Genomic DNA, 26967 nt, shown 5'->3' with positions numbered 1-26967 from the left:
GTTCCTGAGATCAAGCCCCGTGTTAGGCTCCATGCTGAGCCTGGGATTCTCCCTCTCATTCTCTCTCCCCACCTCTCCCACTGGGCTTTCTCTCTTTCTCCCAAAAATAAATACATAAACAAACAAACATTAAAAAAAAAAAGAAATCTGGACTGTTAGATCCCACCCCCCCTTCCCCACAGACTTGATTCCTTTGGGGGAGAACACTGGCAATCTTAGACAATTAACCTTTGGATAACTACTGAGCCTCCCTCTTAGAGTAAGACTATTCCTAAAGATGAAGTTGTGAATCTCTCCTTTCCATAACACATTCCCTCCCCATTCCCTTGAAAATCAGAGTTGACTTTTCTTTTCACTGGGATTTTTACTTATTGGTGTCTTCTCTCCTCACCATCCTGCTCAATTGAGAGCTAATTGTACATAAAAATTGTTAACAAACTGAGTGGAATCTATCCTAATGCATACGATTAATTTTAAAATGAAATTAAAATACAGATTTCACCATAATAACAACTTTTTTTTTTAGTACATTTGGCAATTCCCACTTCACAATCAAAAGTTCTCCATTTTCTAGTTTCTTTTTTTTTTTTACAAAACTTCAAACTAGAAGGCAAAAAAGGGGAAGTTGAAAAGACTTTTTCACTGTTCAGTATCTGGCATTTCTGAGACTCAGGTCCAATCCTTCTATTTCTATACAACACTCAATGAAGTACTTCAGAGATAATGACACCTCCAATTCTCTAAATTCTTGACAGCAATATATGATCACTGAATCATAACTGGCCACTGACTTTCATAACTGGTGATTATTTCAGAGTTTTATTTTTTTAATTGCTGGTCGTTTTTAAAGACCATGTTTATTTAGAATATGTCAGATATTTTCTCTGAAAGAACTATTAGTAGTTTTTCTTGAACTTTTCTGAAGCTGAAAAAAAGGAACACATCAAGTCCCATTTATTTAAAAGGAAAAACAAATAATAAAGCTCAAGAAAACGTTTGCATGAAGCTCTAGGTAGTAGTTATAAAACAAAAATAGCTTTTACGGTGCTAATTGACTCTAATTTTAATGAGCTGAAATGCATATCAAAAGCTATAAGAAGACAAAAAGCAATGGTGGTTCTAAATAAAACGATAACAAAAATGCTTTCCTGACAGTACCCTAGAAATGATGTCAATTTTCAAACCTAAAAGACACTAGAGCAGAAGGAGATTGTACAAAATGGTCTTTTTCAATAATCAGAGAACACTTTACTAACAAAGATAAAAGGGTGAGGGGATGGGTTAAATATAGGATGGGGATTAAGGAGTAACTAGGTGTTTTCTGGAATCACTAAATTGTACACCTGAAGCCAATATTATACAATGTTACTAACTAACTGAAATTTAAATAAAAACTTTAGAAAAATCAACTATCAATAATTATAGGAGGAAAACACCACATGAAAAAAATAAATAAATCAGCAATTTCATAAGGATTGTCCTTCATTTCTCCCAGAGGGGAAAAAAATGTAATTTCCAAATCATTCTGCATGCTTTAAATCATAAATCTGCAGATAAAATCATAAATGTATGACTAATTTATTATTTTAAATTAACATTAAATATTTTCAATAGACAATCACGCATATTTAAGTGAAGAAGCTACTTTGAACATGTGGAACGATACAGACTTATCTTTTCCTTATCCTTGCACTGATAAACTGGCTCCTTCAAACTGACAATTTTCCAGACATTCAAAAGAACAAAAAGGAAAATGCAAATACATCATCTGTCTAGGATCCATCCAGGGAATAGCCAACTGTTTATTCAAGGTCCCTAAGGGTCTAAATAAATAATGTCCTTTACAATAACATATCATTAAAACAAATGCCAATATTTAAACCCTAAACACTGTATTTTTTAATTTCCCTCCCTCTTCCTTTCTCCTCCTCTCTCTCTACTCATCCATTCTGGGCCAGTTGCAGGAGGGACAGTCTATATGCCCAGTGGAAACTCTTTATTAAATAATAGAAATTTGTATTGATTAGTAAATATAAGCCTCTTGGGTCAAATTTCATATAAAGCAAAGAATCAAATACTTTTCTTCTACATTAAAAAAAAACATGCCAATTAATAATGTGCATGGCTGGAAACAGCCATAATAAACAGAATAGAGCCTAATATTCTAATGAGGTGTATAATTATTATACTTTGCAAACTACTTAACATGCAGCATATAAATTACTGAAAACCAGTCTATTTAGTTCCTTTACTGGGTTAGCTTCACTTTTGTTTTGTTCATTTATGCTTTGCATCATGGAAGGATAAATACCTTAGCATATCTGAAAAAAGAGTAATGGCATGTTACCACATAATGTACTGTGGGCAATTAAACCTGTACTGATAAGTAAATTTAAATTTTCCCTATTTTGATAGATTTACTGAAACTGTTTTCTCTTTTAGCTTTCTTTGAAAATATGCAAACACAAAAAAAAGAAAGAAAATGTGCATACACAAAGGTATACCTTGTTCTCTGATGAATATCTTTTACCAGTTATTAAGAGTGATTTTCCATTGTTGTTAATAGACTATACTTTTTTGCTAATAAAATACTACAGAAGCTAAGGAATATTATTCAAGCTAGAATCTGATATTTGTGTGATAAAATTTCATAGTTTTAATAATGTACACTATTTAAAATGTAAATGTACACATCTAAAAAATTTTTTTGCAAAATTATAGATTTGGGTGATTTTTTAAGTATAGGTGACACAATGCTACATTAGTTTCAGGTATACAACACAGTGATTCCACAATTCTATACATTACACTATGCTTACCACAAGTGTAATTACCACCTGTCACCACACAATGCTATTATAATATCAATGACTATGTATTTCCTATGCTGTATGATTTATTCATTCCGTAACTGGAAGCCTGTATCTCCCACTCCCCTTCACCCATTTCACCCATTCCCCCCACCCTTCTCCTCTAACAATCGCCAGTTTGTTCTCTGTATTTATGAGTCTGTTTCCGTTTTTTTGTTTTTGTTTTGTTTTTTAGTTGATGATGATAATATGGCAGAAGAATCTTTGACTTCACATTAAGCTGGCAAGCTCTAATTCTTTTTCTGGGATCCAAGTGTATCTAATCCTAGTTTCTCTCTAATTGTGCCACATGTAAATTTAAGAAATCCCATTCTGATACCAAAATTTCAAAATAGTTTAAATGTTTCTGCTATAAAAGTCCTGTTTTATGTTTTATATTTACATGGTTTCTTCCAAGGAAAGTCCCCCCCCCTTTTTTCTTTTTGCTATTGTACTATGTACTTTCAAGTGTATTTTTTACTAACCAATAATCTATTAAGGAATTTGAGCAGTTCATTTTTTGTTGCTGACTCACTATAAAACTTAGAACTGAAGTCATCCCAAGGCACAAAGGTTTAAGATCCACAGGGACATATATTTATTGTATCTTCATACAAAGAAATACAAGATCAAACTAAGACTAATACATAACTTACCCAGATCTACAAGAATAAATTGCCCAGCTCAGCATGCAATTACAACTATCAATTCATCCACAAATCATTTTTTCCAAATAATGCTTGAACCAGGAGGAGGAAAATAAATACATATCGCCTATTTTTTTTAATTGCAAATAACTTAAATCAAGAGATCTACTAAAAAGAACACAAAAATCTCTCAGTTAAAAATACTGACAGCAAAGAGATAAATATTTGTGTGGTCTGGATTCCAAGTGAAAAAAGAACAGGGTACATGGGCTGGTGGCAGTAAACAAAAGTATGTAAAGTGAGACCGTAAGAGAGTAAGAAGTACAGTGACTGAAAACACTACACTGAGTTAGATTTCCCTTATCAAGGTAGTAATGTTCATGTCAGCAATTAAGAGAATGGAATAGAAATGCCAACCTAAACTGGAGACACCAAATAACAATGACAAGAAGAGCACAGTGAAAGAGGAAAGGAACAGTCAGATATGAAAAACAGATGATGAAAACAAAGACCATCAACACAGAGATTTGGAATGACTTGGAGAGGAATTTTTTTTTAATCCAAGGGTTTTAAGAAGAAAAAGGAAAGAACTAACAATTATAGCACAAAATGGGAAAACCTGGGAACTATATGAGAAACATCACCACTGAAAATTATACAAGATTTAAATAATGGGGGAAAAGAGTACATTATGAGCTGGATATAGGGTTTTGTGGGGGTTTGCCAAAATTATAATAGTCTTCAAAATAGCAAATTATTTTGTAATTCTGGATATGGCTCTTCAGGGTGAGTTTCTATTATAATGGATTTACTGGAAAAATTACAATGTTTCAGAAATAAATTTATCATACGGTTTTATATCCAATACTGCCCATTTATCTCAGCTGTCTCTATCTCTTCTAAAGACTGCATGATTTAAATTTTGAAAAATATATTTAAGACAAATCACAGGATCTTACTTACTTTGTCCCATAAACTGAAGTAAAAGAGCAATGTATCAAAATAAGATGAAAATATTTTACTCAGTGTACAGTGAACCTCTAAAACTTAAAACATTTGCTCAGGCAAGTTACTAGAAATTCACTATAACTGAGTTTAAAAGATGGCATACAGTTTCATAGATATTAGTGACTTCTGCCTTTTTCCCAACTGAGGCAGATCTAGAAAAATCGCAGTTGATTTTTTTAAGGGTTTTGGATGGGGGTAAAAGAACAGAAATTAGCATCCAACCCAACATAGATTACCAAATTGTTTCTCTTCCAAAGAAAAACAAAAGCATCAGAGTATAATGGAGCAACAGGAAAAGAAAAATCTGGTAGAGTTCTACTTATTTTCTTTCATATTTTTTCACTAAAACAATGAAGAAATATTATAACAATGTACCACACTACTGCAAGATGTCAAAAACAGGGAATAAGGAGGGAATGGCATTGAGGTGGTATATGGAACTCTGTACTTAACCACTCAATTTTTATGTAACCTAAAACTAATCTAAAAAATAAGGTCTAAATGTTGTTGTTGTTGTTGTTTTTAATTTTTAGTAAAACAAAAGATAAGGCAGGACAAAATTCGGTACCACTACTGCAGATTTTAGTTCCAGGTGGAAAATTCTTATCAATAACTATTTTTTTCCTAAGTATAAACATAATACAGAATTACTGATAATATTCTGAAAAAGATACTAACATTAAACTTAAAACATCAAAATTGCCAGTAGTTCAACTACATGGAAATAATCTAGTAGTTTCAGCATACATTGCCTAGCTTTTTTTTCACATATAAAAGATATATACTTCACATAGCTACGATTACATGGTATATAAAGTATTGTACATATTTTTTTACTTAACCAACTGTGAACATTTCCTCTTATCACTAAACATTAAGAAAAATTATTATGTTTAAGTGGAGAAAATATTGAAATACTTGATGTAATTTATTTGATACCACTCAAATTTACTTAGAAAATTATGAAACAATCAACAGTATAACATGAAAGCATAATGATTTACAACATGCCTAACCAAATATCTTAACTTTGCAAAAATGGAATCTAAAACTTATTTGTTCAAATCACTAATAACTAACTCACCAGGTGATTCTCCATCTGAAGCTTGGGGTGAATCTACTGAAGAAACCACACTGACTGCATTGGTAGGGAGACTCGTATTAAGTACAGAAGGTAAGACTGATGATTTTTTTGTTGCAATGATGACACTTCTGTAATAAAGTAAATAGATTTTAAAATACGAAACATCACTCAAGTTAATTACATTAATTTCAAAATAGAAAACAAACTTCTTTTTTTAACTTATTGATTTATATTTTGATGTACAATTTAGAATATTCTCTCAGAAAGAAATCTCTCCAATTTTGGCATATTTATTTGCATTTCAATTCTTTAGAATGAAGACAATATTCTATGGAAATACAATAATCCATTACATTTATAGAACTTACAATTACTATACAATATTCTTTAAATTTATGATCATCTTTAATTACCAAACTTAAATAAAAAATAACCACAGGTATATAAAAAAGGAATTTTGGCACTCAAGTGGAAAAGTAATTAACTTTTTCTTAACCTCAGAATTGAAGCAGAAAACTCAACATGTTTCTACACGGATTTTAAAGCACCACTAATTTGAAATCATAAAACCTTAGAAATCTTAAAGGTAAAAAAAATGCAGATATAAGTAATTTTTAAAACCTACATAATCAAGTTTCTCTTTTTAACCCCCAAAGACTATCTTTTGACAATATTATATGGAAAAAAAACAATGCATAGGTATAAAAGCTAGATGCAAAAAATTCCAAATAATCAAATTCATTTTGTCTATTATTCAAACACAGGTATTTATATACACCAATTTCAATTAAAGTGTAATACTTTATACCCAAATAGTAACTAAAAGACCTTATTAGGCATAACTAAAAGGCATTTTTAATTGAAGTTAGCTCCATAAACATGCAAAAACCCAGTTAATGAGGTAAAGAGGACAGCTGATATATAATGCACTCCCACAGCAGTGCTTACTTTTAATTACCTGGTGTTAACCATAAGCCTAAAGTCTTCAACATTCAATTTATTTAATCACATCTTTTGTTGACAATATTGTAACTGCAAGCTTCAAGTATTCCCTTAACAGCTTTAAAGTATTCAGTTTCTAAATAAAGTTACTTAGATACTTGATCCCAATAAATGTATTCAAAAGTGGAAATTATGTAATTCCAGTAACTCAAAAATATATTTTGTTTTTGTTGTTATACCAAAGAGAGATAATGCAACGTGAAATGGGTTCTGTTTTACTTCAATGCCTATCATGTGATGGCAAACAGTGTTGCCAATTAAATCAAGTTCTCTTGTGTTAGGCATGGTTTATTCAATGTACTTGGGGGTAGCCGGTGTCACATCATTATAAGGGTGACTGCCAATGTTAACTATACACTAAAAAATAGAAGCAACAGCCACCTGAGCCCTCAATCCAAAATGGTGTGCTTAAATCATAGTAGCTTATATCAGATGAAGACTATTGACTTTAGGGGGAGTAGATATGACCGTGTATGTGCGTGTGCACACACGGGGAACACTCAAAACAATACAAAAAATAATTTATATATTTCCTACTCAAGGCAGAAATTCATAAACTTATTGTTTAAGAAAATCTCTAGCTGCATTCCCTAGCAACCTATTTTGGAGTGAGGAGTACTATACAGAATTTACTTTCACATTTCTTCCCAAAAGAAAGAACTGGCAAGACCTAGATCACTCATATATGTAAGCACTGAAATGAGCAACAGAAAATAGTACTGAGAAAGCTGAAATTGTTTTTTCCATAACTGAAATTTAAGACATAATAAAACTACCCTTTGTACCAGCAATTCCACTCTTAGGAATTTCCTCAAGATAACTTTATGCCCACAAAAAAATGTGTACAATGATGTTTAAGAGGCCTTATTTAATAGCCAAAAACCAGAAACAGCTCAGAATTCTTTCAAAAGAAAAATGAGTAAGTGATAAGCTTATATACGAAAAGATCCTCAGCAATTAAAAGAAACTACTAATAAATGTAACATAGGTGAATCTCAAAAGCATTATGGTGAGTGAAGAAAGCCTCATACATAACACAAATTTTGTATTTCCTTTCACATGAAGTTCTAGAAAAGGCAAAACTAATCTATGGTAGGAAGGAATCAGAAGAGTAACTGCATCTAGGGGATGGGGACCGTCATTGGCTGGGAATGTGCATGAAGGAACTTCCAAGACTGATGATGTCTTGATTGAGGACTTGGGTCACACAGGTGTACAAATCTGTCAAAATTCATCAAATGATTCACATTAAGATCTGTGCCTTCCAATGCATGTACATTTTACCTTAAAAAACTGTACTGATCTCTAGTTTAAGATCTGCATGGTTAAATGTTTATGAAGTGAACTGATGTCTGCTGAAGCACATAAAAAAATAAGATGGAGAGAGGAATGTATATAGGGAGAATTACATGATGAAGTAAATAGAGTGATGGAGTCTCTGAATGTTCGCTGTACAATTCTTCTGTATATTTGAACATTTTCGCAATAAAATGTTGGAAAACTAGTAACAGAAAAAAATCTACTACAGATGTTCGTTCCTTAGTATGGACAATCTCTGTCCAAGATAGCATGGTTAGTTAAAGGTAACAAAAAACTTGATCTCATTTTTTTCTTAAAGTAGGCTTCACACCCAGCATGGAGCCCAGCATAGGGCTTGAACTCACAACCCTGAGAACAAGACCTGAGCTGAGATCAAGCTGGATACCTAACCAACTGAGCCACCCAGGAACCCCTTGATCTCATTTCTAATCCTTTAACCTATTACCATTAATAATTCTTTCAATCATGTATAATACTTATTCTTTACTACAGCTCAGTAGATATTTATTTTCCAAGATCTGTCTCATATTCTCACCCCTAATACATCTGAAGTATGGCTACCTACATGATTTTACATTTAATCCAGCATTCCTTACAAATTTCTGCAATATGCTCTTATGATTCCTGAGCATGTATGTTATTTCACAATTCCAACCCTTTGTATATACTATTCCTCAGCCAAGCAGCCTTCCTTTTATCCCTGCTTGCTAGGAAACTTTTCCTTCTGACCTTTCAAAACCTTGTTTAAAGGTAAGCCTCCCCAGGGGTGCCAGGATGGCTTAGTCAGTTAAGCTTCCCACTTTGGCTCAAATGATCTCATGGTTCATGAATTCGAGCCCCACGTGGGGCTCTGTGCTGACAGCTCAGAGCCTGGAGCCTACTTCAGATTCTGTGTCTCCCACTCCCTCTGCTACCCCTCCCCTATTCGTGCTTTGTTTCTCTCCCCCTCTTTCTCTCTCTCAAAAATAAATAAACATTAAAAAAAATTTTTTTAAAAGTAAGCCTCCCCAGAGTCTCCAAGTCAACACTCATAATGCACTATTCTTTGTGTTATATAAACTATATAACACTATTCTGTTATATAAATTTATAAATCATTAATAGCTATGAATTAAACCGATGATATGCCAAGAATTCCTACTAAATTCTCCAAATAACCCTTACATTTTACTTCCACTTTAAAAATTAAAATAGTAAACCTCAGAGAGGTAAAATAACTTGCCAACATAAATGCCCTACAATTCCAAGTTCGCCCAAACAAGAGCTTTTATTTGAACTGTTTTCTCATATTGACCTTTTTCTTAAGTTTCATTGAGATATATGTAATTCACATATTACACAATTTAAGTGTAAAGTTAAATGGTTTTTAGTATGTTCACAGAGTTGTGCAACCATTACCACAATCATTTTAATATTTAAGCACAATTCTATAGTATAATCATCTACAAGCAATGGTAGTAAAGATTTCCAAGATACAAAATTATGCATGTATTACTACCAAAATAAAATATCTATGTGCTCACAAATGGAAAAAGTTTTCCTTTCTTTAGCCCACTTAGTACATAAGTGGGAAATAAACTGAATCCATTTCCAAAATTTTTGATTCAAACCATTTCTGAGGAAGCAAAATAATTATGCTTCAGCTTTGGGCCACATAAAACCAAAGAAAATTCCAAGTCATAATAATTGAAAGGACAAAAAGCAGTCAGCAGACTTCAGGATATTTTCCTTTCCTTTACTATTTTCATTATCACAAAGTTTCCACCCACATTGAAGGACTAAAATCTCCAGTAGAGGTGATCTTTAAGCCCTCATATTTATCATGTATGTAAGTACAAATTTAAACTAATAAAGCATGTCCAACAGTTTAAAAATTGCAGAAATTTATATTTACCACTACTTAAGAATGATCATTAAAGGACTAAGATTTCACATTTTTCTAAAATGCTTTGGAAAACACAAAGAAAATGCAACATGCATCTGGCACAAGTTTGAGATTCTAGGGATATGTCTGGCATTGTTCTCAGGGTAGAGTTTAAGTTTCTATTAAAGAGACTGATAGAAATCCTTGTTAATATTTAAGGAAATAACTCTAGATTTTTAGTAACTGCTATCAACTTTGACAAAAAACACTTGAAACTTTTTGGCATAAAGAATTTGTAAGACAGATATGTCTTTTAGTTTTATAAGCTATTTTTCAAAACTGTCAATTAAAATCCAAATATTAAAGTATAAGACTTTACATGTTATAATTTTCTTTACAAACTCACTAACTTTAATGAATAATTAGTATCTGTGAGGCACTGCACTAAGAATACAGAGGAATCATTTATATTTATAACAATCCATGAATTTAAGTACTACATATTATCATCCCCATTTTACAGATGAGAACGAAGTAATTTTCCTAAAGTTAAACACACAGAAAGTGTAAACACTGTTGACTTTTTTTTATATGAACAAGGGAGACCTCTGTGAAAGTTTCTTTTTATTTAGCCACAACAAAGAGCAACAATGCCTTCCAGATCACTAAGGTTCAGAAGTTCCATTTCAAAACAGTAACCAGTTTCAAATATCATAAACTTTCACATAAATGCTATTTTATTTAGCATGCAAATAGTTCACTAAAGGAGAAAAGAGCATTTTAAGCCTAGCACTTTACTCCCTTAGGATCTAATTGAAAAGCCAGACAAGCCCTTGAACTTTATCAAGATAAATCCCTGGCATCCACTAATCATCACAGAGGATCTTCAAATTAGATAAGAGCAAGAATTTTGGCATGGGAATGAACACAAACACCTTGCCATCCACAAAGGCCCACAACCTGGCAGCCTTTCAGCAAGGTTCCACTCATGTAGCTGTTACTCTAAACTTTCCAGCTATTGCTTGGAAGTTGATAATTCTTAAGATATGAGGAGAGTTGTGATTTCTGACACAGCATTCCAGAGATAAATACATGATCAGAGGGATGCTTTGAAATTCCCAAAGATATTCCACTGGTCTACAGCTGCACGAAAATAGTTTTTCAAAAGGTGTCTCTTGCTGAGAAAAAAAAGGGGAAAAAACAGAGCACTGTGCTTGCCATCAGACAATATGTTAAGTGCATACTAGACATGTAAGTTCCAAATAACATCCTGAAAAACGCTATCACAAAAATTCCCCCTCTGGATTCTATTTCAGTAAACCCCTTACTACGTATTACTGAGGCATGGTTTCCTAAATAAATTTATAACTCACTCATTGAAGACATACTAAAGCATAGATTTAATTCCTATACAACTTTAAAATAAATAAATGCCAACAATTTTCAAATTTGGGACATTTAAGGAACCTTTGCCTATATTAGTAAGATATATTAAATTGAAAAATCTACTTTCCCTTGAGGCACCTAGGTGACTCAGTCGGTTGAGTGTCCGACTTCAGGTCATGATCTCATGGTTCATGAGTTTGAGTCCCACATCAGGCTTACTACTGTCAGAGCAGAGCCGCTTCAGATCCTTTGTCCCCCTCTCTACCCCTCCCCCACTTGCATGCGCGTGCACCCTCTCTCTCTCTCAAAAATAAATTATTTTTAAAAATCTACCCGCAAGTATTTGACTACTCAATCTAAGATTAATACAAATTTAAACAAATTATAAAAATTGAGAATATTTTAAAAACTAGTTATGTACACCTCTTCCCACCCTCAAAATATAGCCATTGCTATAAACAGTTTTAAATATACTCTTTGAGAGGCGCCTGGGTGGCTCAGTTAGTTGAGCATGTCTGACTCCTGATTTGGGCTCAGGTTATGATCCCAGGGTCATGGGATCAAGCCCTGCATCCAGCTCTGTGCTGCTTCAGATTCTCTCTCTCTTTCTCTCTGTTCCCTGCCCCAGTAGCACACACACTCTCTTGCTCGCTCACTTCCTAAAAAATAAAATTTTTAAATAAAGGAAAGAAAATATACAATAAAATATTCAAAGGGGATGGATTACTGTGTCAACTTCCTTTCAAATTACTCCAGAAAAACAAAAGTTCTTTTAACTGGCAACTTCTCTATAAGTTAGAGCTTATATCAAGATAAAATACTGATCTTTGAAAAAGACTATATTTAATAACTCAATACATACATGTCTTATAGGTAGAATTTCAGAAAGTTTAATAAGATATACAAAAAAATTTCAGGTATATTAGCAAAAGGTTCACTAGGCAGCAGAACCTAAAGTCAGGAATGTACAGTCTGCTTTCTAAAGCTGTCAAGCTCTGAACACCTTGCTGAATTCCTGAGTCTGTTGAAATCCACAGATTCAGACTTCTTTTCACAAAGGCTGGCACAGTACTGCCAGCAAAAGAGTGAAAGGTAGCCATGTGTAGGTAAAGGCGAATTCTAACTTATAACAAACAAAATGATTGTCCATATAATTTGCCAATGTAACATTAAGATTAAATATTATTTTTAAATCATCTTATCGGTATGATGAAAAACAAAAATGTGAATACCTTGTTGCCTACTTACAAGCCTTTTATACAACAAAAACATCCTTGTAATTTTTATAAACTAGATCAAAACACCACTTTCTAATGTTGAAGCTACAAAATTTAGCAGAGTTAAGTTCCTGTTTACCCTTTGAATTTTATACATATAAGCAGACCAAAACAAAAGACTATTTACAGTACCTATCAAAAGATCTGAACTGCACAGGTTGTTCAACAGAAAGATCACCAAGAGCTCCAAGACAGGCTGGTGGCAGAAGGGTAGGATCCACTGTGACTCCATCTGCTGGTATATTAACCAAGCTTCGAAGAATGTCCTTCACATTGACATTTTTTGAAACTGAAACCGATGGTGCAGCCTTGTTATCCGACTCATTTCCTCCATCATTTCTGGCTTCCTGAGTTTTATTGACTTCTAAAGAAAGAGTGCACAGCGCCTCGCTGATTGCATCTGGGCCTGCACTGACACTTGGAGGTGCTATCAGAGGAGCTACATGCACACTGCTTCCTAAGCCAGTAGCTGTTTCTTCCCCAATGCCTGAGTCCCTCCTCCGAGCAGATGACGTGCTTTCAGATTCTTCCACCAATGCTGGGGTTGGCGGACTGAATGCTGATGGTGCGTTTTCTACATCTTACCAAGAAACAAAAGGAAAAGTATAAACAAAAAAAAAATTTGGAAGCAACTTTTAAAAGGTACATCCAGCCCTAACAGCTATCTACTATTTTATTTATTTTTTAAAGTTTTTATTTTAATTTGTTAGTTTCACATATAGTTATATTAGTTTCAGGTGTACAATATAGTGATTCAACATTTCCATCCATCACCCTGTGCTCATCATAACACCTATTTAACCCACCTCACCATCTAGTATTTTAAATTAGGAAATATATGGCGTGTTCTAATAAAAGGCAAAAATAAATTACATAATCTATGTAATAATAGATGCATGTACTGAGTATAACAACAAAACAGATGTTTCAATAAAACAATGAGAATAATAAAAGTAATAAATGATAATAAACTGAGAAAAAACTGCCAAACTGACCATGACATACCAATGGATAGCAACACAAGGCTGAAAGCCATTGGCCTAGAAGAAAAAATCCAAAATCCTTGATAAAGTATAAGATTCTTTAATAATATGAGTCTGATAGAATTTAAATTTAATAAAGGCAGGGAATTTGTCTTCTTTAACACTTCATGTCCAGTACCTATAACCATGCCTGGGCCCATAACAATGCTTGGCATGTAGTAGGTCATCAACTATTTATCAGATGACTATTAATTTACAACTTTATCTTCTGCTACTCATGCCATCACACTTTATAACATCAAATTACGTGCAATCTGCTAAACATGGGACAACATTTGGGGCTTCTGTGCCTTTATACATTGCCATTTCTCTAGACAATAATTCCAAGATTTCTATCTCAAACATAGTTTCTACTTGCTAAAAAAAAACACATGTCATCCTTCCTATATGCAAGAATAATTCAATAATCTTTAAAATCTAGTTCAACAAGGAGCATCGCCTACTCTCTGTTTGACTCATTCCCTCTAATCAGGCATTCACTGCATACCAACAAAAATGCTCTATCTTCCTAAATCCAATGGTTACCAAAAACCTCCATCTTGATAACTCCAATGGTCAGTCCTCAGCACTTGACACAGCACCAACAAAGGATTATTCCCTCTAACTTGCCCATACTTTTTTCACTTTGCTAATAGGACATTATGCTCTTCTCATTCTTTATCTATTACCTCCCTGGGTGTTCCTTCTTAATTCCCTTCACTTATTTTTCTCCTTGATTTCTTAAGTTGGAGGGACTTAATACTTATCTTCCCTAACAATATTTACTTCCTTGAGTGATCTCATTCACTCTTAAAGTTTTACAACACTACTATATCAACAAAACAATACATACTTATTTATAAGTGCCTACTTTACATCTTGTATGTCTAAAAGATATCTCAAACTCAACATGGTGAAAACTGAATTTATTTTTCCCTAAATATTTTTAACTTTCAGTCTATCCAACTACACCTTATAATCATTCTTGATGACACTGCATCTTTCACATATTCACACCTAGTATTTTCAATCCTGCTCTCTCTCTTTTGGGATGAGCACTGGGTGTTGTATGGAAACCAATTTGACAATAAATTTCATGTATTTAAATAAATAAATGAATGAATGAATGAATAAATAAATCCTGCTCTACCATCAAAATATATCCAGAATCTGACAAATGCTCACTACTCTACAACTACCATTTTAGTCCTCCCAAAATCTACTCTTTCCTGGATTATTGCAATATCCTCCCAACTGGTTGTATTAGACTGTTATATTAATAATTCTGTTGCTCCATGCATTCTGGTATTCACTCCCTTGAATGAGGGCTGGGCCTCACTTACTTTAACCAACAGAATGAGGCAGAATTAGCATTGGGCCAGTTCTGTGCTCAAGCTTTACAAAGATCTGGCAGCTTGGGCATTTCTCAGAATCCCTGAACACCTCTGTAAGCAAGCTGGCTACATTGCTAGAGGGAACATGTATAGAGACTATACAAAGATAGAGGCCCTCCGAACTAATGGAGGAAAACCAAAGAATTTACTAAGAACAATTATCAAGGACCCAGACATATAATCCCAGCTGAGCCATTTCGAGTCAGTCAGCCTCAGCTCTTGGAGCCATCCTTGCTAGGCACTAGATGTATGAGTAGAAAAGCCATCTCAGACTTTACAACCCCAGCAAACATCATCTGGAGCAGGGATGAATGATACTCACTGTGCCCTATGTGAATTAAATTCACAGAATCATGATAACAAAACTAAAACAGTTATGGCTTTAGCCACTGAACTTTGAGGTAATATGTTATACAGAAGTACACAACTAAAACACTGTTTTTCATCCTTGCCCTCTAGAATGTATTCTCCCTACAGAATCCCAAGTGTTACTTTGAAAAACTTAAGTCAATTGTCAACTGCTATCTCAAAACACTCAAATAATTCTCCATTTTCCTTAGAGTAAAACCCACACTCCGTATCTCTTAATCATTCCTGAAATTTTTCTCTGTTCAATTTTATCTTTTCTTAGAACTTACCACCTTCTAAAATACTATACAATTTATTTAGTACATCTACTTCTTCTTTTCAATCTCCTCTCACAAGAATATATAAGCTCCAAGAAGGCTGACGTTCTTTTCCTCTTTTGTTCATGAATATACCCAAATACCTAGTCGGTACTGAATGAATGCTTATTAAATAAATAAATCACCTCCACTAAGTGGTAGCTACTTCTATGACTGCAAAAGGTGCATCTCTAACTATACATCTATAACTTGCAGCTACCCTACACCTCTAGTTATTACTGTTATTTATTAGCAAATCTGCCTCTTATAGAGAAATATGAATTATTTCTTCTTCACAATAAATGCCAAGGCAAACAAAAATGTTTAACATGGTATTTGTAAAAGATAACATTTTCTCACTTATGTTTTAATTAAATGGCTCATTTTAAAAAAAAAAACAAAAATCATCTTCCAACTGCAATTAACTACACGGTACTTAAAATAAATTGAAATATATAGTTATTAATTTAAAAATATATACTTTCACTTTATAAATAAATGGATTTAAATTCCAGAATATTTTAACTATTAGGTAATGTTTTACTTGAACTTTGGATCCCAGAGAATAAAATATGGAAGCTTACCAGGAAGTGATAAATTCCCACTTTTACTACCAGCTTCTTTAAACGACTGGTTACGCCTTTCATTTTGGGGTTCCAAAATGTCTCTGTACTTTGAGACCATAAGAACAGAGATGAAGTATACAACTGCCAAGGCTAAAAACTGAGCTTGTTTGCTATCCTCCTAGGGAAAAATAAAAGTAGTTGATCATGCCACTATTAAGTAACATGTTTCGATCTTATTTTACATGACAATATTTACATATAAAATACATCCAAAAATCTTTTGACATACACTGAAAATAATAATAAATTCACCTCAACAAACATTAGGCAAAGAGTCTTGGAAAAATGCCTGTAAATGAGAGTTTTTAATACTTGTGAAACATGGAAACAGAGAATTTGGTTTGTTTTTAAAATGAGGTAACTCAGTCGGAAGACATATGGCATAATATACCTTGTAAGATTAATCAAAAAGCAATTATCATTACATATGTATAACTATTTTTACTTCTAATCATAACAATTAAAATATGCAGAGGCGCCTGGGTGGCTTAGTCTGACTCTTGATTTGGGCTCAGGTAATGATCTCAGGGTCAAGGGATTAAGCCCCACATCAGGCTCCACACTGAGCATGGAGCCTCCTTAAGATTCTCTCTCTCCCTATGCCCCTTTCCCTGACTTGTGCTTTCTTTCTCTCTCTCTCTCCTTCTCTCTAAACTTAGAAAAAAAAAAAAAGAATATGCAAAAAAAAAAAAAATCAGAATTAACAATTTTCCTAAAAGGCAAACAACCAAGAGAAAAAAAGCAAGGTAATCAGATACAGAACAAGATGCCAAAGGAATTCTCAAGAGCATTTTAAATAGTACAGACAACCAAGTGTCTAAGATTGAAAATATAGTGTCTGCCAGAAAGAAAAGGACAAACTACGTTGACCTCTAGAAGAGGTCAGGGCTTCATCATAGCTCTACAGATCACCTACATGTCAGTATACTGATGACCTCTTCATCTAGTCCAATACTCCATCTTCAAAGGGACCCTGCACACATCACTATTCTGTATATTTTTCACAATAGGTTTGCACTTAAAGGAAAAACTTAAACTTGTCCATCAAATTCTGAAAACCAGAGGTACCGTGAGTAGCAGAAAACTTAAAAAAAGGAAAACAAAGAACACTGTTGCCTAGCAGATAAATAAATGGCAACTAATGGTGCAAATGAAACAAAGTCAATTAGCTAGTGTCAAATGTTTTTTGACATAATTTCTGGGAAAGAACGAGATATCACGTTCAACCTGAGCATTTCCATTTAATACAAATATTAACCTGTAAAGAATCTATGATACTCTTTAGGCTCATATATAAGACCTTATTAGCCTTGATGGAAAAGATAAATGTACATTTTCCTGTTTTATTAACCATTCCTTTTCTCCAAACACTCCTGTGTTCTACTGCCCCACAATACTGGCACTATTATAATAATTGTTGCTAATGATGTTGGCACTAAAAATGCAGGCAAATAACTTACTTGATTCTAACTTCTTAATCTATACAAATTATTTATATGACTATCTAAATACTTATTTAGCGCATTAATATGTTCAATATTTAGTTATTACAGTATGAAGTTTATAGAATAAGCCTAATTTCTGTCCAAAGAAGAAACATCCCATAGATATTTATGTTTCAGCCTTTTATCCCCAAATAAATTTGTTTTCAACTGTAGGTATCACTTACTGAATACTTATAATGGACCGGGCACTGTACTATGTAGTTCAAACACATTCATTAACCCCTTTTAACAAGATGAGGCCTAGAAGAATAATTGACCTAAAGGCATATAGTAACTGAAAAAGCAAATGTGAACTCAGATTAGAGCGTTTACAAAGTTTAGCACTTAACCTCAGGGTAGTAACTTCTTTATATTGCCAATCTAAGGTCATTTCCTTTTTCATCAAAATTGGATTATGCTAAAAGAGACTCTGGGATATAGTTTGGGAAACAGAGTCTTTTTTCTAAAACTCCTATGATTATAAAACTTTTTTAATTACAAAAAAAAAATTTTTAGTTATTACTTTTAAAAATTACATGTTAAACATAAGAGATACTCTAATTCTCTGTCCAAATATCCTGACATAAAAACTTGTTACAAAGTTCCAAAGAGCCAAATCATAAAGAGCCAAGATGAGGAATTTTCATTTCGAGTACTATGGGAAGCCATTAAAGAATATTTAAAGCAAAAGAATTATATTACTTATAGATTTTTAAAAATCACTGTAGGAAAAACAAAGCTATGGGGCAATGGACTCAACCAAAGAAAAGGAAAGTAGCAACAATATTTGGTCCCAAAATAAACCACAGTCAGTGGGTTTGGGGGAAAAAAAAAACCAGTTGATGGTTTCTTAACGAAAGGAATAATAAGAGCTATCAAAAAGCAAATATATGGAGATCTAAGAAGGCAACACACCTAATGGTTAAGATCAAAATTCCAAGAACCACATTCCCTAGGTCCTTAACCCACTTCCATCTCTTATTATTTGTGTGATCTTAACCATAATATTTAACCTAACACTTCCATCTTTCTCATAGGATTACTACATGAATTAAATGATACAGAGCATCCATTTCCATGCTTAAAACACAGTAAACATTCAGTAACTGCTAACTATAGGTAATAACTATTAACTACAACTACTATTAACAAATTGTATATGTGTACACAACTTAGTTAAGAACTCAAAAGAGCACCAAGACCCTACAAAAAGAGGAGGGAAAATTAAAACTGATGGGCACTGAGGAGGGCACCTGTTGGGATGAGCACTGAGTGTTGTATGGAAACCAATTTGACAATAAATTTCATATTAAAAAAAAAAGAAGTTATAAAATTTATAAAAAGACTTGCATGTAAAATAGAACATCTAGTACTAAATGCAGTAAGTATTTAATAATTATTAAGTAATGATAATACTACAAATACTGGTGAGGATTACATATATATATATATATATATATATATATATATATACACACACACACACACACACACATATATATATAATAAATAATTTTTGGACAGAGAAAGAGCATGATCGGGGAGGGGGACAGAGAGAGAGAGAGAGAGAGAGAGAGAAAAGAGAGAGAATCTTAAGCAGGCTCCATACCCAGCATGGAGTCCTACACAACCCTGGGATTAGGACCTGAGCAAATCAAAAATCAAGAGTCAGACACTTAACCAACTGTACACCTAGGCACCCCCAAATAATTTTTATTTTCATCTTTATACTTTCTTTATTCTTTAGACTTTCTTATATGACTTTACAATTTATACGTGAAAACTGCGCCATATGTCAAAATCAACTAAAACAAACATTGTTTTTAAAAATTAAAACTGCCACATTTCATTATTGTAATTCTAGTTGTTTTAGGGAAAAACATCCAATATTCAGTAAAAATAATATGCCATTCAGAATTTGAACATTTCATTACTTTCAGAGCGTAGATTCTGGAGTTTAAGACTGCTGGGTTGGAATCCTATCATTTACTAGCTCCATTAACTTGAACAAGTTACTCAAGCTCTCCGCCTCAGATTCCTCATTTATAAAATGAGAATTACAAAAGTACACAACTCAAGAAGTCATTGGACTTAGTGCATGTGAAGCACTTACAGTGCTTAATATGTAATAACGTTTTATTCTTTTCAGTATCATTACTCTGATATATTAATTCCACTTATATAAATAGTACTGTCCAATATTCTAAGATTCTAAAATTATTGTCATGAGAATTGGTTCTAGTCCTTCTTATCTCTATTCAACTGTTTTATATCACAGAAAGTTTTTCCTTTCAATACTTTGGGCCTACGTAGAAATATGTATCAGCTAAGAGTATGTGAAAGAAATATTGTAACTTACTATGTCTCTGAAGACAACTGCCCTAAGCCGATTAATATCCATGTCTTGTAGAAGCTTGTCAAAATCTCTTACTGGAGATATACCACCAGTTATAATGTCCACTGGACTCTATTTAAGACAAACAATATGTATGTATTACACAGACATTTTAAAAAATTAGCACAGTATTCCAAGAACCAGGAAAAAAAAGGCTGTAACATTGTTTCTCCTAGCTTATTTTTCCTACTTCCTTCTGTCTTCTTTTTAGGGGTACTGGGATAGAGGTGGGGGTCACAGAAGGGAGCCATAGAGGAAAAATCAAACTGCATGCTAACTCACCAAGTTCATGAAATACAAATTGACATATTCAAAGGAAATTGACATATTTGACATATCAAAGACACAAGAAAAGTAAACACTTGGAAAAGCAGACAAGATTAAGTATAAGCAAATCTTTGCTGTATATTTAAACACAAATATTTGAATGTTATGTCCACAGACTAAAATAACTATTTTAGAACCTTTGTCAGATTTACTTAACTTTATGTTGAAATGAACAACTAAATCTAAGATCTTAATCATAAAGTAAGAGGTACTTTTTTATTAAATTAATTATTCTGTATGCTTACCTTTGCGGCAGATTTCCCCATGGGAATCAGGCTGTGTACTGTTTTCTGACCCTTGGCTGTATCTCCTCTAGCTTTCAGCTGTGAATGCTGCTGACACTCTAAACAATTCCTAACTGCCACAGCACACACTGTAATTTAAGGAAAAGATTGGGCCAGAAAATTTTATTTAAGATTTTGGAATTGATAAAAATCACCTACATAATATGATTTACATAAGCTTTTATTTGAAACAGATTACTTTCAGCAAATTCCTACAATGTTCCTGGACTCTATCACCTAGTGTTTGTTTTGTGACTTTGTTAGCTACACTGTTAGGGCCCACTGCTAAGAGAGAATCATTTCAGGGAACTAAATCAACAGGCTAGTGTTTCTTAGAGCTTACCTAAGCTAAAGTGGAATGATCTTTTATTAAGGAAAAGATAGGGAAGAAAAGAACTGAAAAGTAGGAAAAAAGAGAAAGCAAATCACACTGCTATGAACTAGTCTATAATAACAACCTACCACCTTCATCAAAGTAAAATAGTTAAACTTAAAACTTGCATGTATTTCTTATGGTCTATCACTATAGCAACATATTTATAGACTGATAAAAGGTAGAACATTTATAGAAAATATTTACAGAGTCTACTGGTTTTCATTAAAACCTTTTAATAGGTGGGGGGCAGAAAAGAGACTGTGATTAATAAAGTCCAAAATAGCCTCTCCAGTATTATGCTAAGTGAAATAAGTCAGAATGAGGAAGACAAATACCGTATGATTCCACTCATAAATAGAATCTAAAAAAAAAAAATTAATAAACAAATAAAAGCATAATCAGGCCTATGAATACAAAGAACTAATGGTTATCAAAGGGTAGGGTAGTGGCAAATGGGCCAAATGAGTGAAGGGGAAAGACAGATGTAGGCCTCCAACTATGGAATGACTAAGTCACAGGAATAAACAGCAGAGCATAAGGAATACAGTCAATAATATTGTAATAGCAACGTAACTGGACCTAGCCTAATGTATAAACCTGTCAAATCACTAAGTTGTACACCTGAAACTAATGTAATATTGTGTGTCAACTATACTCAAAATAATAATAATAATAAAAATAATTTTGGGGCGCCTGGGTGGCTCAGTCGGTTAAGCATCCAACTTTGGCTCAGGTCATGATCTTGCAGTTTGTGAGTTCAAGTTCCGCATCAGGCTCTGTGCTGACAGCTCAGAGTCTGGAGCCTGGAGCCTGCTTCAGATTCTGTGTCTCCCTCTCTCTCTGCCCCTCTCCTGCTCATGCTCTTTCTCTCTCTGTTTCTCAAAAATAAATAAACGGTAAAAAATAAATAAATAAAATAATAATAATAATAATAATAATAATAATAATAATTTCATCCAGTAGAAACCAACATATTTATAAGCCTAAGGATCTCCAAATCTTTGTTGAAGATTTGATGTTCCAGTATATTACTACCAGATATTAACCTGTTTTTGTTTTTAACTGAACAGTTTCACCAATATTATACTCTTAAAATGGTGACCTTCTCTGAGCATAAATCCTATAGTATTCATGTTATATATAACTTATGATTATGAAATTTTAAAGAGCCTGCAATAACACTGTTTGCTAACCTGTGAGTTATGTAAATTCTAGAATTTGGTTGGAACATTTTCAACAACTTAAAATAAGTAGTAAATTAAATGAATCACCTGTTCAAAAAACTACCTCTCTAAATGTGTCCCCCATCAGTTACTCGGGTTATTTAGAAATTAATTTTGAAGTTTAAATGATGAATTAGGTAATGCAAACATGACTATGAAATGCTTATTATCATGTGAATCATCTCAGTTCTTAATCAGATCAGTAGCACTCAGGCTATATGAACTGAACAAGAGTAGGAGAGCAAATTAAGAACAAAATGGCAAACTTCTCTGGGGATTCTAACTACTACCAGACTATCCTATGGCTAGCATAGAACTGAAACAGGAAAGTATTCAGGTAAGTGCAAGACAGCAACAAAAGTTGAGGAAAAGGAAACAAGGAATATAGTGAGGGAGGGAGGGCAAGAGAGTATGGAAAATGACTCTCAAATTTGAAATCAGGCCCAGAAAAATAACTTTTGCACTTTTTTGTCCCAGGTTGCATAAAATCAAGTTTGGGTATCGCAAAGTTAAAAACCTATCACACTCGGCAGTCTCAGCAGTAGAAGCTACTCTTAACTGTTGCCATCCTGCCTTCTCACCTCCAATCTCAGGAAAGAACAGGAATGAGGAGACCAGGGATCAAACGCCTGGATTGTTTACCAAGCTTACCAGACTCTATTAAAGACTTTGAACAAATAGTTTTCAGAATCTCACTTCCATATATAAAAAGACATGATGCTGGGGTAGATCAAATTATGAAAATGAGTATTTCCCTAATTTTGGAATACTTGAGTATAGTGACACATTGATAGCATAGCCTTGTATTTTTAATTCCAGAAGTATACTCTTTATAGGAAAGTGGCAACGTTTAAAAAAATGGCATACACAAAAGCAATGGAGTCAAAATAGTTTAATTATATTACTAATAGAAAGTTCAAGGAAGTATGTTACAACACAAAATATAGGAAAACAAGTTAAACTATATTCAAATTCTAACTTCACCAACTACAGCTTTTGGATTTTTAATACATTTCCTAATTTCTCTGATCTCAAATATCCTCATGGATAAAAGAAAATAATTGCTGACTCATTGGAAATCTGCAATAACAAGTGTAGTCAATAAATGATAGTTTTTGTTTTCTTATACTTACCATTTGAATCTCTTAATTAAAATTTTAAAACAAATTTCTAAAAACTGTCACATCAAGTTCTTTAGAGCATCCCAAGTTGAAAAGTAGTTTGAATAGCATTTTGAGTAATCAAAACATAATCAGTGCACCAAAAAAGTCTAAATATATCTTAGCTTATATAACAGATACTCCTGCTAAAAATGGGAAAATATTTCATTAACGAGATTTTCAACCTTTAGTGTTACATTTCCACAGATGCCTTATTTCTGATCTCTCTTCATGTGGCAATGGTTCCTAGTGGTTTTGCTTCCATTTCTTCAACCACCTCTTCCTACCTGCTTCTCTCCATTTAATAAGCAAATCATTAACAAAACCTCAGTATTTACAACTAGATGCAGGAAACCTTCTGCCCAGAGAAAACTTATTTTGCTTCACCTAAGGAAGCCCTGATGACATTAAAAATTCTTTATGTATTTTAACTTTTACCTAAGCAAGAAATGCCTCCAGGAGAATAGAGATCTAGATTTCAGGAACTGTTCCAACAAATTACCATGGCTCATGTGGATAAAGGCTGTACTTGAATGATGCTAGTTTTAGAATCGTGCTACTCAAGTATGTTTGTAAGATAGCAGTTTCAACATCACCTGGGATGTTAGGCAATTATAGACCTCACCCCATACTAACTGCATTTTAACAAGATGCTATGGTGATTTCTTGTGTATAAATCATCTTAAAATCTGAGAAGCACCATTTTTGAGCAAAAAAAGATCAGAGGAGGAGGGGTAATGGTGACCACAATCAACTGAGATTTTTTAAAACATGTCATTCCTCTAGCCAATTTTATAACTACTACTATAAGCATAGTACTTAGATAGTCTTCACTCTTTGGAGATTAAAAAAAAGCATATGACAAATTGCTTAGTACTCATTTTCCCAACAACAGATAAAAGATAATTTCAATCTAATATGTCAAGATAACTGAAAATTTTTAAAGTAAATTCCTGATAGGTTTTAACAGCTCACCTAGTCGGAGACACTGTCGCAAAATTCCTCCAGAAGACATATTTTTTTCAGCTTCAATTTCAGTAAAGCCAAGAGAACTTGCAAATATAAGCACATCCACAAGGCTGATTAGCCTCTGCAAAAATGTCACAGAGGCTTCTATTGAAAGGCCTTGAGTAGGTTCTATATTCTCCAGTTCATGCTGTAAGGAACAGAATTTGAAATTTATATCTATATTTTGATAAAAATCTAATTTTCTTGGATACATTCCCCAAATTTCTAAGTTTTATAAAAAGCCAGCTTTCAGAAATCTAGTTCAACAGAATGTTTTCCTTTTTCATCTAAAAAGAAGGCAACAGAAAAGTACAGGTGAACCACCACCAATCATATTCTCTAGCTGACTCATACCTAAGAAATCAACGTAGTTTTTAGTTCTTTCACTCTTGGAACAGATTCTAAGGTCCTTTCAGGTAACTGTAAAAGATACTGTTACCTTTGGCTTAATGCACTTATGATGCATAGTAACCACCACATTCAAGTGTTAACAAAGATGCATAACAGTAGCATTTTCACACCAATTTTATAGAGTAGTTAAATCCTTACTGTAGCCGATGTAGCAGCTGAAAGCAATGGCAGTATACCCCCACAAGCCATGACCATATTGTCCATCACTTGAGAGATGAGATGAATTGTGTTGTGTACAAAGATGACATTATCACTGCTATTCACGAAGTCCATAACTGTCTTTGTTGAATGGCTGTCCAAAGATAAATGATGTTTACTGATAAAGCTAAAGAAAGGAAATCACAGTTTGCCTACTTGAGGGGAGGGAGGATAAGACAGTGTGTTTGCTTCATCTTTAAAGCTGAGGTAATGATAATGATACAGCAGACATGTTGGGGATGTACTTCTTCACAGGATGTAGACCATTTCATATCAGGAGTTACTATCCATGCCCCTTTTCAGTGCTGAAACATATAATACTATTCATCTTGTATATAAAAAGTTGAATTATCCTTAACTGGGAACAAAATTGAGAAGTCACATAGCAAAAACTAAGAGGCAAATGCTGTTAAATGTGCAAATAAAAATAAATTTTCTACTAACATTTTCTTAGATAAAGCCATAACATGCTTTTAAACAGGATAAGTGTAGTATACAAGTAACAATAAACCAATTAGGCATTTCAAAAACATAAATCATACAATAGATAATCTGAAATATACAGATTTCTTATACCAAAACTACATTGGAGAATTGGGTGTTATAGAGTCCAATTTTTTTTTTTTAAGTACTTACAGATAAACCAACTTAGCTTTTATGCTACAGGAAATCTTCAGCACATTTTTTTAAAGAAAAATCTCTGATTTTCAGTTTTTTGTAATTCAGACTGGGTAGCTCATTTCTACAATGGCCAATAAAAGTTAATTCAATAAAACCCTATCACAGAAATTATTTATATTCTACTTTTTAACTAAATGTCTGAAATAAATTGCAAAATGTTAACTATATAAATTTCTTTAAACAAACACTAAACTTCATACACATCTTCTATAACAAACATATGGACATACCTTCTCCACATCTGTATATCTGTTTCTATTGAAAATAATAGATCAGTGAGCAAACGTTGATGCATTTGAGACCATTTGAACTCAGGAATACGAAACATAGCAGATCTGGAATCCCTCCTTTGTCCATTACCTCCATCTGGTGCTATTCCTTGACCTGGCCCCTCCTGTTGCCTTGACATCTAATACAGTAAATTTAGAAGAGTAATAAAATAAATTGAACTTCAAAGAAGGTATTAATAATAATAGCTCCTATGCAATTCATCTAACAAATAATCACATTTGAAGATACTAAGGAACCAAATTTACAGAAAAATAATCAATAAGTAATAACATTAAAACTTTAATACATTTAGGGACGCCTGGGTGGCTCAGTCGGTTAAGCGGCCGACTTCAGCTCAGGTAATGATCTCTCAGTCCATGAGTTCGAGCCCCGCGTCGGGCTCTGTGTTAAGAACACCCAACAAAATAGGAAAGAGGGAGTTTCATGAAAAATTATAACAGCATGAAAAATTATAACATGGAATATAGTCAGCATGAAAAATTATAACATGGAATCAACCACTGTCTCATGAATTATTCTGAGATACTAGTAAAGGAGAAAGCTGTGCCTCTTGATCTCAGAAAGGTTCCTCCACTCTTACAAAATAAACAAACCTCGTGGAACAATTTTAAACTACATGCTTCATATATAAAATTATACACTAGTAGGTGGTTCTGCAGGACAACAGCCCTAGATTTTTGTCAGAAAATTAATGTGCTAATAACTATGATTATGTTATCAAATAAAGGTAAGGACAAGTATTTCCAATATTTGCTTTCTAAACTAAAATTATTACAATCCTAAAACTTGAAAGTAGAAAGTAGTAACTTCTGGTGATCTTGTGGTAAAAATAATAATAAAAGCTGCCATTTAATCAATTCACGCTAAAACCTTGTGCTAAAGAAAACAAATATAATCTTTACATTCATTGCATTTATGTAATTGCAAATAGGATATGAATCAACTCCAAAATAAAATAAAATGTAAGTATATACACTTGCTCTAT

At 33.3% G+C, this 26967-nt stretch overlaps 1 protein-coding gene across 7 annotated transcripts in view; it reads right to left on the bottom strand.

Moving 5' to 3' along the window:
• The window catches only part of LRBA (LPS responsive beige-like anchor protein), a 785650-nt gene that overhangs the window by 547451 nt on the left and 211232 nt on the right, over positions 1 to 26967 (bottom strand). For all 7 annotated transcript variants that reach the window (XM_045465918.1, XM_045465937.1, XM_045465946.1 and 4 more), the window contains exons 24-31: positions 25922 to 26100; positions 24951 to 25104; positions 24369 to 24549; positions 20596 to 20723; positions 19988 to 20095; positions 16103 to 16262; positions 12570 to 13017; positions 5589 to 5716 (exon numbers count right to left, since the gene is read on the bottom strand). In XM_045465918.1, coding sequence (XP_045321874.1) covers positions 5589 to 5716; positions 12570 to 13017; positions 16103 to 16262; positions 19988 to 20095; positions 20596 to 20723; positions 24369 to 24549; positions 24951 to 25104; positions 25922 to 26100 — 1486 coding nt within the window. The remainder of the gene's footprint in view (positions 1 to 5588; positions 5717 to 12569; positions 13018 to 16102; positions 16263 to 19987; positions 20096 to 20595; positions 20724 to 24368; positions 24550 to 24950; positions 25105 to 25921; positions 26101 to 26967) is intronic.

Source organism: Leopardus geoffroyi, chromosome B1 (genome assembly GCF_018350155.1).
Source record: "Leopardus geoffroyi isolate Oge1 chromosome B1, O.geoffroyi_Oge1_pat1.0, whole genome shotgun sequence".
Lineage (NCBI taxonomy): Eukaryota > Metazoa > Chordata > Mammalia > Carnivora > Felidae > Leopardus > Leopardus geoffroyi.
The sequence above is the reverse complement of the archived record's forward strand: the minus strand, read 5'-3'. Positions and strand labels throughout refer to the sequence as shown.